We start from the raw sequence: 14183 nt of genomic DNA, 5'->3' as shown, positions 1-14183 counted from the left end.
GGGGGGGGCGCTCAAGAGAGAGGTTCCTCCATTTCTAGTTTAGTCATTTGCAGCAGGAGTTAATGGGAGCAAACACCTACTAGATGTGTACTAAACATGCCAAAGAGAGAAAACAATGCTCGACCCTAGTTTAGGCAGTTGCAGCAAGAGTTCATGGAAGCATACACCTAGATTTGAGCTAAACAAGTCAAAGTATTAAAGTAAAAAGAGACTAGGAAGCACATGACGAGAAGAATGACGCTACAAACTTGACTTAAGTATAACACAAGGATGCACATGATATTTCCTGTAATGTGGCTTCAGAATGCCCAGAATTAAACAGGTGAAGCATGCGGTGAATTAATAATGGCCTACAGGTTTCAAATAGTACACGTACAAAAATCTCAGATAAGTTGGCAGATATAGTCTTCTCCAATTGGCTTGCAGCAGCAAGCATGAAAGTCTTCCTGGTCATTCCAATGTCAAAAATGGCCTGTAGCTTGAGTGATAGCGGCATATTTAAGTCACCCGAAGAAATTAGAGAAACAATCTTTTGCATGACAATACTGTTAAAGCTAGCTGCCTTTACATCCTCGTCATACTTATTGACAAACAAGCTGATTTCCACTAAAACTTTCAACGCTGCCTTCCATAGAAACGTCTTGTTGAAATCAGATTCAATGATTGACATCAAAGTCAGCAGGATTTTCTCATACATGAACTTTGACGCTGAAATAAAGCTTCCAGGAAATGTAGCCAAGATCTCCAAACCTTTAACTATAAATTGAGCATAAAAAAAAAAAGAATGTTTCAGTCAAAAGCAAGTAAATTACACTTTATAAAACAAAATGAGCACAGAAGACACTCGCATTCCCTGTGACGTTAACAGGATCCAAGTGATCCTAAGAGAAAGCGTGGCAATTTTAAACTATGAATAGCTCGTGGCCTACCATCATAAAACCTTTTTTGGGAGAATGCAGATTGGAGCTATGGGAAACTTGACAGGACAAAGACGACCATATTACCTATAGTACTAAGACTAAAGAAGACAGCTTAGTGCTAACACAAGATAACCTAACCAAAAGAGGATTTCAATTGTGCTCTAAATGTTATTTATGTGGAGAGAAGGCAGAGACAATTAGCCATCTTTTTTTGCATTGCAAATTCACTTTACAGATATGGAGAATCTTCATCAGCTTAAGGGGAATTTCATGGACAATGCCGGGAAGAATCCTTGATATTCTAGCATGCTGGAGTAAAGAGGGCTCACTTTCTAGAGATAAAAAAAGATGGAGAATTGTCCCAGCCTGCATATGGTGGACAATTTGGGAAGAAAGGAATCAAAGATGTTTTGAAGACAAGTCTAGTAACATCCAGAAGATAAAGATGAAATGCTTAGCTCTTTTTTATTTTTGGTGTAAAGGAAAGCTTTTGGAGGATCGTGAATCCATTTTAGATGTTTTAGAATCCTTGTGAGAAGACCAGGGATTAGAAGTTGTTTGTACTTTTGCTCCCTTTGTAATTATGGGTGACTTCACAATTTTAGTGGTCTTTATATTAATATACAAATATGTTACCTTCTCAAAAAAAAAGAAGACAGCTTAGTTCCAGAACAAATTCATTTGTCAAGGAGAAGCATTTACCTGCTGCATAAACATAAGCATTCCAAGTGCTTTCAGCACAACTTGCTCGAATGAGACAAAAGAAAACACTGCATAATGATATGGAGAAACTATGAAGTATCTGGCACCAAGTGTCATGCGATAGATCCGGAGCTGAAGCGACTTTATCGGAGCTGACTACCAGCTGTCTGCATGCAGCAAGGAGTTCGACACAAAGATACAAGGCTCCGAAGTTAAATTTTGCATCCAAAGCTGAATGAATAGCCTCGGGGGAATTTTCAACCGAGAGCCTTAAAGCATCCACCAACCGAGGAAAGAAACTTTCAAAAACTTTATTGCAGGAAGACCCAGAAGATTTAACACAAACAGAAAGAATACGAGCAACTGCATGTAATCTCTGCTTGTATTCAGAAGAAAGACTATTGAAATCGTCAAACTGGGAAAAGGAATTTACAAATGTGCTTATGTCCCCATCACCCAGAATCAAATTTAAGAATGACGCATTATGCTGCCGAACAAGCACCTGAAGAAGTTCAAGGGCCTGCGCCATAATTTCACTCTCATGAAAACCTATTCCATCTATTGTATTGGAATCCACTGACAAAATGGAGTGCGGGCAAGTAAATATTGCATCTTTTAATGCAGACCAAAGGGATTCAGTGTATTTTTCCATTCTATCTCCTCCATATTTCAATGTGCAGTAGCTAAGGTACTTAAAAGATTCCACCTGTAGCACAAGAATCAATGAAAATATTGCAAAATAATACATTCAATCCAAATGTTAATAAGGTAAAACTAATAGAAATAGTTGGAACTAACCTTTGCTGATGGCAGAGAAGAAGATAGTTTTTCAAGAAGTAATGGAATGGCTGAGGGTTCAAAAAGTGGCGTGGAAGCAAACGCCAGCTAGAAGACAGCAGAGTATGTTAGAATCTAAATAAAAACCAATAAGAGGAATATGGAATATACAGGAATATGAAAAACGATAAGAATGTGAAAACGAATAGCAAGATATTCTTATTGCCTCTTTGAACGAAGACACCACAGCAAACTATTGCACCCCCAATATAATTAGTTGACAAGACTTCCTTATGTATGGGAATAGGCTCTTAAGTTTAACATTTGGAAAGCATGTATCATCTGTTCAAATTCAAGAACTTCGCACCTAACATCTAAAGGTTAAAGGCTAAAAGATTCGGGTTTCAACAATCAACCCAACTAAAGGTTAAACGATCCGAGGTTTCAACAATCAACCCAACTAAAATCCTCTCAACCACTTGATAACTGGAGAGTCTAGGACTGGCATGAAATGTCTCCCCATAACAAGGAAACTGTTGATGGACCAGGTTGTCCATCCGGACAGTTAGAAGAAGATGCCAAAATTCTAAATGTTAAGACTTAGCTGATCAATTCATTAACATATTAATTTTTTAACGGAAACCATCTCAAGCTTCAAACCAGCTTCTTTCTTTTTTGGGATAAAGTAATAATTTTAGTATCAAACTTCTTACACTGAAAGTTATCATTCAGGCACTAAAGAATACACCTCCTGTGGGAGAAGTTTTATTGTGTGTCTCACACAACTTACATTAGTTGCGCGAGGTTCCTTTTTGTCTCACAAATTTGTGGACCCCAATCTTACACTTCTGGGTCCACAAAAATCTGGGTCCACAAAACTGTGAGACAAGAAAGGAGTTCACACAACTAGTGTCAGTTGTATGAGACACCAAAAAAAATTTCCCCTCCCGTGGAAGCATCCTAGGGAAGCGAGATAATACATAAGCACCTACAATCAATTCACAATGAGCATAGAGATTGAATCAGAAAGTCTTATGGCTTTCTCCTGCGCCAAGACACATTACTTTTTTAAAAAGACCCATAGAACGTAAGCTTTTTTAAGGTCTAGAAAAGTTATAAGCTTCAAACAATGCATACATTGTTCAGTTAAATTCCTCTTTTTCCGATTGGTACAACTGCTTATAAATCCGTAAGAATTTATTTTGTTTTCTGATTAGGTGGAGCAAAGCTACTCATTTGCACATGCATATTGTTATACATGCTACTTCAGCAATAAAGGCATATCAGAAAACTATACGTTACATATGTTGTGGAACAGAATGAGCCTTCCCCAGAATTAAGCTGCAAGCTCTAATGCTGCTAACCTCTTATAGAAAAGTTGGAAGAAGAGACGTCTATTCTCGACTAGAGATAAAAATACCAGCTTTTTCTAACCAAACCATAAATAAAGAATTAACATGTTAACCAAAGTGATGCAACTCAACTCAGCATATAATATCTACATTTTCTTGAAATTCACAAAATCATGAACAGTCAATCTTTTGATCTCGGAGGATCCTACGTGGCTTCTGCTCCATAAATGGATTAACTTGTTAGTTACTTTTATCATGAAGATAAAAATCATAATATTCTCCATAAAAGAAGCTTTAGAAAAGGTTATAATAAATGCATTATAAGAAATTGGCATACCATTAGGGCTCTAGAGAGTTCCTCCCTCTTTACATCAATTTCATCACCTTTAGGCTGGGTATTCCAAAGAGCAAGACAAAAATAAATTGTCAAGTAAAGAAGAGAGAACAATAATGACTTGGAATTACTTATCAAAAGAATAAAAGACTGTAGTTTATTAGAACCTGCTAAATTAGCTACCTTCTCATAAGGCTAAGGCTATTAGTCATGAAATCATTGCTTATACTTTCCCTAGAAGGGTAGAAAATTATTCTTGAATGGTATCATCAACCCCCGAAGAGAATAAATAAGGTATACAAGCAATATAGGATGTTGTGCAATTCTGAAGTTCATTATCAACCCAACCCATACTTGTCCCACAACATATATAGCAAGGTTAAAAGCTAGTCCATCACTTCTCTTTCCGTTTCTTTCATAGCAGTTCAGTTAGAGATGACATATCAAATGTTGCCTTCGGTCCTTCATGGTTGCAGATCATTTTCTCATTGATGTCGGACGAGATAGCAGTATCACATGTTTATTTAATTATCAATTCATAACAAGGATTAGAGCTTTCCAAGGGAATCTATTAAAAATATCTTCACTAGATCTTGAAGCGACCAGCATAGTCAGATACATATTTCCTAAATTCAGAAAAAAAAAAACACAAGTAAAGAGCAGGGAGACAGTATAATTCAATGATCTCACATGGGTAAAATGGATAGGAAAGTAACATCCCAAAATATCGAACAGATCCCCTGCAAAATTCGCCAATGGGCCAGAAGATTCGGGAAATAATTGTGCCAGAACTTCAACTACACGAAATACGAGCATCAAGCATTGTGGGTCCTTTTCACCATCAATAGCTTCACAGATTCCATATACAAGATCATCACCCTAGGAAGCCACAATCCAAGATTAAAAGTAAACAAGTAGAGGACTAAAAAGCAACCAAATACATAGGAAAAGGAAGTAATAGGCTTCTGAAAAAGAAACTAGATATTGTAGTCAAAATAATGACAAATGGGGTGTCGGAGACCTCTATATAAGAAGGGTATAGCATATTTTTTTTATTGGTATTTGGTAAGTGTTAAAGTGTGACACTGGTACTCCATGTGAAGGTGGTGTTTCAGTTTAACTGCGCACCGGATTTAAGAAAATAAAGAAGACTTTTCATATGTAAGCCATATATGCGAAGTACGAAAACCGTTTAGATGAGTGGTGCTAAGGGTTTCACATGTCTTTTCATTTTCTCTCCTTATAAAAGAATGAACTTTATATGAATTGGGCCCCAACAAGTCATGTCATAAGGGTAAAATGAGAATGCTAAGAGCCCGTTTGGACATATAAAATTTTTCCTTTTTTTCAAAATGTTTTTTGAAAACAATATTTGATTATCCCATTCTTACCAATTTTTCCTTTTTCACTTGAAAATGAGAATTTGCTAGTTTTTAATTTTACAAATTTACCCTATATTTTTAAAATTTATAAAATGACCCCATCAGTTTTTCATCTTTGGCAGATCCATCTTTGGCGATTGATGGTGGAACATCAGTCCTAGTTGATAATTTTACTCTGCCTACTGGAAGTTTGATTATATGGTTATGAGAAATATGTGGCTATGCCTGCTTTTGCACCTTTTCTGTGTGTTAGTATAATTAGAAAATGTGATATTGATTTTGCATCTTCTGTGTATTGCAGTAAAGCAGAATACGATAACAGTTAAACAATAGCATCTTGATTGTTTATTTCAAGTAGGATAATCAAATTGGGGTGGTTTTGATATTTTTTACAAGTTGTGGGGTATAAATCATGTTTCATGGTTTTGAAAAAAAAGACATCCAAATATGTTGCAAAAATTATAACCAAACACAACTTCATCTTCAATTCAAATTTTAGTGAAATTCCAAGTGTGAAAAAAAAAACTGGAATTCATGTCCAAACGCCTACTAAGATTAGATAGTTTCAAAAAGATAAAGATATCATTCTTTTAGGAACAAGATTAAGAGGGCAAGTGTGTCGCATAAAATGAGACAGAGGGAGTATAACATATTAGCACCACATATCTACACGACTACATCTCTCTCAAGTGAAGAAGATTTGCAATCTTTGCAAATTATAACATCATAAAGCCACTCGGCCTAATTGCAAGAATTCAAGAAACTAGCTTTATAAGGGTGACTTAAATTAAAGTAGCTAGAGCTAGAAACAAAGATGCATAAGACACTGAACGCCAAAATTTTCATTAGTTTCTTTAGTATTTTGGTGTAAAGATGAAACACCAACTTGTCTACATAGCTAGTCCAGCTCCTAGGAGGCTTATGGCCTGTTTGGCCAAGCTTCTCACCATGCCAAAAGTGTTTTTTTTTTCAAAAAATAGTGCTTTTTTCCTCAATTTGAGGTGTTTGACCAAGCTTTTTTTTTGGGAGAAAAAGTGTTTTTGGCTAGAAGCAGAAGCAGTTTTGAAGAAGCGGAAAAAAGTAGCTTCTCTCCAGAAGCAAAATCAGTTTTGACTTTTCTTCCTACCAAAAATACCCTTTGCAAAATATTATATATATCAAAATAACCTTACTTAGATTAAACTATTAAGTAATATAAAATGACTTATGGGATGAGCCTTCATATTTATTGAATGATTTTTTGATATATTTAAATTATCTTGAAAGAATAAGTACTTTTCAATTTAATTTTATATTTTACTTAAATAAAATAAAAAACTTAACTATTATCTTTAATAATAAATATTTGAAATTATTTATCTACTTATATAATATTAATTATTAAGTAAATCTCTCCATGTCCTTATTTGTAATTTGACACTTAAAGCTTGGCCGAACACAAATTATTCTTCAAAGTGTTTTTCAAATTGATTAGCCAAACACACACTGTTTTTCTCCAAAAGTACTTTTTTGAAAAGCACTTCTCAAAATAAGCTGATTTTTCCAGCTTGACCAAACATGCTATTAGTTATTGTTACAAGTAAAAATAACACCATCTTGGATTAGTTATTACTTATTAGTGAACTTCTTCGATTTATCCAAATAAAAAATAACAAGCATCCAAGGGTGTGGTCTAGTGGCTAATGAAGTGGGTTGAGAAATGAGAATCATGAGAACTAGGGTTTAATCCTAGCGGATGCAAAAATACTAGATGATTCTTCTATCCGTCCAAGCCTTGGTGGACAGAATTACCCGGTACCTGTGCACCTGTGTTGATGGGAAGTAGCAAGTACCTCGTAGAATTAGCCGAGCTGACCACAAGTTGGCCCAGACATCACGGTTTTTGAAAAAACAACAAAAAAAGAGGTACACCGAGAGCTAGTAGTTACTTATAATGTTTTGTTGCTTGCCCCAGGACAAATCAATGAAGATACTATCAAACAGTAAACCATGCTAAAATTATCACATAGATGAAACATAATTAACTGAAAAGAATTAAAAGCTATTACCAGTGACAAAAGGGCATCCGGATAACAATCCAATAGGCATTCCAATAGTTGAAGACAAAGCTGCAAGAATAAGACAGTAAATTCACCTACTAGCTGAAGATACTATCAACAGAATATCTGTGTCATTCCAATTTTATCGGATTTCTCCGCAGGGACGAAGATACTATCAACAGATGCAGAAACAACAGTTTATTTGTCCGTGTACAATCATTTTACCTTCCTGTCTTGCAGTCCCAATAACTGCACCTGCAGGTTTTGTAGATAAGACTGCGCAACGGCCTTTGCTTGACTCTTATTGATCATGCCAGCATCACTTTTCCTCCTTAGCAGAGCCAAACAACCAACAAGGGCACCATGCAACGCTTTCCAGTCTGCCTGATACAAGTACAGTATCATCTAGTCAGAGAACATTAGATGATAACCAATTAAAAGAACAGAGGTAAAGATACATGGTGCATATAGCTGTTAAATTTTTACAAAATGTTGGACTGGATTAAAACAAGTAGATATTCTGCTGGAAGTTCAAGTCGATAAGGACAAGCATCAAGAAGGATCGGAAAAAGTTCAGTAATGCATCCACTTTCAAATGGGCAAGTAGGAGTACTTTTAGTATGTGGATGCATTAAATTATGCAATTCATATGTTGCACACAGACTGATGTTCAGGAGAGTATTAACGCTTCCAGTATAAGTTAAAGAGGAATGAGAAAGTTGTATTAGCAGTATTGTTAGGAGATTGTAACATCATTGGGAAACTAAAGCAATTTCCAATCTGCAGAAGAATCTCTATGGTAGTAAAGTAGGAAGACTTAGAGCAGATAGGATTGTTACATGGGAGCAGCAAGCTGATTATCTTCTAGTAATTAGTCAAATCTACAACAGATGATTGAAAGCATGTTCCCTATGAGAGTTGTGTCCTTCAATTACAAAGCAACATATGAACTTAATACTAAAGGATAATTTGGAGAAAGATGGAGTCATAAATTTTGCATGCATTGAGAAAGACAATACACAGTGGTAAACACAACTAAGTAGGCAAACACATAAAAGATGAAAAGTAACTCAAACAAACATCGTAGAGGTGTTAAAGTATGCAGAAGAAAAACAATTTAACTGCATTGAGTTCCAAAAGGCAAAATAGCCACGTGCACAAAGCACCTTGTCTTTCTATGACAAATTCCTGATCCTAAAATGTTTGCTCACCAGCCTCTCTGTGAAGAATTCCACTAAGCTGCTTATTGCAGTATCACCCAAGGGCTTCAATATTAGTCGCATCAATAGTTCTCCAAGTAAGAGGATACCTGGAAGATAACAGGTTATCTAGCATAGAGAAAACATAGGGAGAGAAGGAGGGGTAAAATAAAATAGGGAGAAAATATTAATATTATCAAAGACAAAAAGGAGAAAAAGTGTTTAGACCTATTGGAGCTTTCAACATAGTTTTGCAAAGGAAAAAGGCCAAATTTATACCTCTACTTTAGTTAATTAGTCACGTTTATATGGTTCATCATTAGATAGATAAATCTTCAAGTTCTTTATGTTCGTGTTTGCAGATCTGAGATACTTCCAGATTAAGGTACCTTAGCTGGAGTACGTTATAGCTTTTGAGCTGGTGATTGCTAATTCGTGTTACCCGAAGAAGGCGGAGCACCTGATAACTTTTCGGAGTACGGTGGCCAAGACCCAGATTGACTATCTACTTCTCCAGAAATGTGATAGAGGTTTATGCACGGATTGCAAGGTCATCCCGAGTGAGAATCTTACGACCCAGCATATGCTTTTGATTATGGACTTAGAGATCAGGTGGACGAGGAAGAAGAGGACTATGTCTGGTATACCTAGGGTCAGGTGGGGTGCATCGAACAAGGACAAGGCCCAGGAGTTGGGGGAGAAGTTGTTGGCCATGGGGGCCTGGAGGAGTAGCGGGGATGCGAGTTGTATGTGGTCTATGACAGCAAATTGTATTAGAGAGGCGGCGAGAGAGGTGTTAGGGGTCTCAAAGGGTTTTTCTGGTGGCCATAAAGGGGACTGGGGGTGGAACGAAAAGGTTCAAGGGAAAGTGGAAGCCAAGAAAGCGGCATATTTGAAGCTAGTAGAGAGTATAGACGAGGGGCACAAGAGTGCTAACAAGGAGGGGTATAAGAAGGCTAGGAAGGAGGCGAAGTTGGTGGTTATTGCGGCTAAGACAGCGGCGTTTAGTCATTTATACGAAAAAATTGGGGATAAAGGCGGGGACAAGAAGTTGTACAGGCTGGCGAAGGTGAGGGAGCAGAAGGCCCGGGATCTGGACCAAGTGAGGTGCATAAAAGACGAGGAAGGTAGAGTTTTATTGGAGGGGGCATAGATTAGGCAGAGATGGCAATCATACTCCCATAAACTCTTGAATGAAAAGGGAGATAGGAGCATTGTGCTAGGGGAGTTGGAGTACTCGGAGCGGCAGCGAGATTTTGGGTACTGTAGACGCATACGAGTGGGGGAGGTTGTAGGTGCTATGCGCAGGATGAGTAAGGTTAGCGACTGGGCCGGACGAGATCCCGGTGGAATTCTGGAAGAGCGTGGGTAAGGAGGGCTTGGAATGACTTGCTAGGTTGTTTAACATCATATTTAGGACGAAAAAGATGCACGAAGAGTGGAGGCGGAGTACGATGATCCCGTTGTACAAGAACAAAGGGGATGTCCAAAATTGCAACAACTATAAGGGTATCAAGTTGTTAAGCCACACGATGAAAGTGTGGGAGAGGGTGATTGAAGGGAGGTTGAGGAAGAGTGTGTCCATTTTCGAGAACCAGTTCGATTTCATGCCGGGACGGTCGACTACTGAGGCCATTCACATTGTGAGGAGATTGGTGGAGCAGTATAAGGCGGTGAAGAAGGATTTGCATATGGTGTTCATTGACCTGGAGAAAGCCTAGGACAAAGTCCCGAGAGAGGTTCTATGGAGGTGTTTGGAGGCCAGAAGAGTGTCTGTAGCGTATATTAGAGTGATTCAGGACATGTATGATGGAGCTAAGACACGGGTTAGAACAGCAGGAAGAGACTCTAACTATTATCCGGTTGAGATGGGGTTGCATCAGGGATCAGCACTTAGCCCGTTTTTGTTTTCCCTGGCGATAGATTCTTTGACGCGACACATTCAAGGGGAGGTGCCTTGGTGCTTGTTATTTGCGGATGACATAGTCCTGATTGATGAGAAGCGAGGTGGTATTAACGAGAGGCTGGAAGTCTGGAGACATACTCTAGAGTCTAAGGGTTTCAAGTTGAGCAGAAGCAAGACGAAATACTTGGAGTGCAAGTTCAGCGGTAATACCCAGGAGGCGGACGGGGATGTGAGGCTCGATGCGCAAGTCATTCCCAGGAGAGAGTTTCAAGTATCTGGGGTCTATAATTCAGAAGGATGGGGAGATAGATGAGGATGTCACACGCCGTATCGGAGTAGGATGGATGAAGCGGAGGCTCGCTTCCGGTGTCTTGTGTGATAAGAATGTGCCGTTGAGACTTAAGGGTAAGTTCTACAAGGTAGTGGTTAGACCGACTATGTTATATGGGGCAGAGTGTTGGCCAGTCAAAAACTCCCATGTCCAGCAGATGAAAGTAGCGTAAATGAGGATGTTGAGATGGATATGTGGGCATACTAGTTTGGATAGAATTAGGAATGAAGTTATTCGGGACAAGGTGGGAGTGGTCCCTGTGGAGGCAAAGATGCTAAGGCGAGGTTGAGATAGTTCGGGCATGTTAAGAGGAGAAGCACAGATGCCCCAATCAGGAGATGTGAGAGGTTGGCCTTGGGAGGTGAGAGGAGGCGTAGAGATAAGCCAAAGAAGCCTTGGGGAGAGGTGATCAGGCGGGTCATGGTGCAGCTTGAGCTAACCGAGGACAATGACCCTATATAGAAGGGTGTGGAGGTTGAAGATTAGGGTAGAAGGTTAGTAGGTAGTCGTGTGTTTCCCTTTGTCTTCTCTAGTTCGATAGTATTAGTGCTAGTACGGTACCCTTTTTTCCTTACTTTGCTATATTCGCATGTCTTGTTCCGTTATTACTTGCCATCGGTAATTCCGTAGTTTGCTAGCATTACTTCATTCATATTCTCGTTTGCTGCCTTGGGTTTAGTTTTCTAAATATATTGTCTTTCTATTACTTGTTATCAGTACCTCTTTCATATTCTCTATTGCTATCTTCGATTTAGTTTTCTAATTATTTGTCGTGCTATTACTTGCTATCAGGGCTTCTTTCACCTTCTTTAGTCGAGGGTCTATCGAAAACAGTCTCTCTGCCCTTCCAGGGTAGGGGTAAGGATGCGTACATCCTACCCTCCCCAAACCCCACTTGTGAAATTATACTGGGTGGTTGTTGTTGTTGTTGTTGTTGTTGTTGTTGTTGTTATTTATTCATTTTTCTAATCTTCAGCTCTTCACAAAATTAATAATAATTACGCGGCTTAAAGGTCTGTGATTTTGAATTGATCTCGATTCATATATTAAGCAGTTGAAATTTGTAAACACCACATTGTTAATTAGCACCCTTTATCTGGTAAATTGACACTATCAATTGTAAAGGCAGTTTAATATGATTCCATAACCATTTTCATTTCATAACCACCCCCAAGTATCAGTTTTTTTTCGGATCCAATTTAAATCAGGTCATGGATAGAAGAGTCGTAGCAGATCTTTTAAAATTGGGTTCAAGATTTGCCTAGTTGTCAATTTAAGAGAAGGTCTCGGTGCCACGATGGACTACTGTTAGGGTTAGGGACAATTTTGTCTACTATCTTAACGGTGAGGACGAATTTGGACGAATAGTATAACTAGGGATAAATGTGGCTAATTAATTAAAGTATAGGGACAAATCTGACCTTTTTCCCTTTTGCAAATAAGCAATGCGCAAATGAAAAAAAAAACATATGAATTTCAAGAGTACTAACTATAACAACAACAACAACAACAAACCCAGTGCAATCCCACACGTGGGGTTTGGGGAAGGTAATGTGTACGCGGACCTTACCCCTACCTTATGAAGGAAGAGAGGTTGTTTCCTATATACCCTCGGCTCAAGAACAGTGAAAAGGACTTCAAGAGTACTAACTATAAAGACAAATAACAATCACATGGAAAAATGATTTTAAAAACTATAACATAGTGAAAAAGTTGTTGTTTGGTGGCTTGGTGCTTTAGTCATCATCCTACCAAAGTGAAAGATAAGTTCTATAGAAGAGTTATAAGACCAGCAATATTATATGGAAAAAAATGCTAAGGTCCAACACCTCCACGAGATAAGTGCCGCGGGACCAGTTCCCCCAACTCTTTTTCGTATTGACGGAGAGGTCCGCATGGTTTATGGGGTTTTGCAGGTATCTCATCTCCACTGGTCAATATATACTCTTCTGAGCAAGAGGATGGTAGATCTTCTCTCAGTTGTTCTTTCTAATAAAATTTTCTCTACATAATAAAAGCAGTATATTGTACATTCAGCACTCTTAAGAATCCCTATCCAAACACCGACATCAAAATATGCAGAATAATGTCTAAAGATTAACAACTAGTCATGCTATCAAAATGTTCAAACTCAATGCACTCTGAAATCCCCCTTCTACCTCTTTGGTGTCTCAGTGCTGCCCCACATTCAAAGAACAATGGCACAAGGCAGCAAGAACTGTAAAGCGACCAACTGGTATATCGAACTCTAAATTGATTGAAACGTTAATAAAATCATTTATCTTATCCAAAAAAATGGTTTTTATATTAAAAATACAACTATTCTTTGTCAATGAATAATTCACCCCTTCTCAAAAGAACAATTTCGATTCAAATAGCCAAATAAACCCGTCTCATACCAAAATTTGCACTTCTAAGAGCCAATTGTTCCTTTTTTCCCTTCAACAAATACTTCAATTGTAAAACTTAAGAAAACAATAACCAAAAGATGAATAATATCAAGACAAGAAGAAAAGGATACCTCTTGAACGAATGATATTATCTGTAGTGGTCAAATACATCTCCATTTCTCTAACCTATGTGTATCATACCCACCAAATTTTAGCAAGGCCAAACAATAAGTTTAACAAATTGCAGAAGAAATAAAAACCTTGAATAGTAACTCACCAAGACTTCTAAAGTTAACAAGTCATTTTTTAGAAGAAGAGCAATTGCATCAATGCTTGCCGCCTGCAAAACGCAATTAAATTATTAAGAAGACAAGAATTCAACGACTTCTTAATGTTGCGTGAATTGTAAGTTGAGAGTGAGAAAGAAAGAAAGGAGAAACGGACCTGCTGTGCAGGAGAGCTGGAAGAGCTAACGTAAGACTCAATGTGATTGACATACTCAATTGTAGGAGTCGCTGCCATAGCAAGAGAGAGGATTTTAGGACAAAGGTAATCGGAGGGTTTAAGGTCCGGCGAGGGTTTATGAAATAGTATCAAAGTAATTGAAGACAGCGTTGGAGTAAACTGTTGGGAGTAGAAAAAGCCAAGATACGCGCACTTTTATACGTATAGGATGCTGCTAAACGACCACACCCGACTGTAGCCACACTAGTGAAATTACATCAACAACCTCGTTCCTATTTGGCCCTACAATTTTCCCTCCAAAACAAAATATATTAAATAATGGAGAGCTTTTTCCTATTCCCAAACATTAAGCAACGTGAAATCATCCACATTCACATAGTGAGTAA

At 38.1% G+C, this 14183-nt stretch overlaps 1 protein-coding gene across 2 annotated transcripts in view; it reads right to left on the bottom strand.

The window, feature by feature from the left end:
• LOC109224008 (MMS19 nucleotide excision repair protein homolog) overlaps positions 1 to 13951 on the bottom strand; it is a 19559-nt gene extending 5608 nt beyond the window's left edge. For both annotated transcript variants that reach the window (XM_019388540.1, XM_019388541.1), the window contains exons 1-11: positions 13777 to 13951; positions 13610 to 13672; positions 13464 to 13518; positions 8718 to 8815; positions 7732 to 7890; positions 7516 to 7575; positions 4776 to 4964; positions 4089 to 4142; positions 2421 to 2507; positions 1623 to 2328; positions 377 to 756 (exon numbers count right to left, since the gene is read on the bottom strand). In XM_019388540.1, the coding sequence (XP_019244085.1) occupies positions 377 to 756; positions 1623 to 2328; positions 2421 to 2507; positions 4089 to 4142; positions 4776 to 4964; positions 7516 to 7575; positions 7732 to 7890; positions 8718 to 8815; positions 13464 to 13518; positions 13610 to 13672; positions 13777 to 13854 (1929 nt within the window). In that variant the 5' untranslated portion in view covers positions 13855 to 13951. The remainder of the gene's footprint in view (positions 1 to 376; positions 757 to 1622; positions 2329 to 2420; positions 2508 to 4088; positions 4143 to 4775; positions 4965 to 7515; positions 7576 to 7731; positions 7891 to 8717; positions 8816 to 13463; positions 13519 to 13609; positions 13673 to 13776) is intronic.

Source organism: Nicotiana attenuata, chromosome 3, assembly GCF_001879085.1.
Source record: "Nicotiana attenuata strain UT chromosome 3, NIATTr2, whole genome shotgun sequence".
In the NCBI taxonomy this organism is placed as follows: Eukaryota; Viridiplantae; Streptophyta; class Magnoliopsida; order Solanales; family Solanaceae; genus Nicotiana; species Nicotiana attenuata.
Note: the sequence above shows the minus strand (reverse complement) of the source record. Positions and strands in the feature narration are given on the sequence as shown.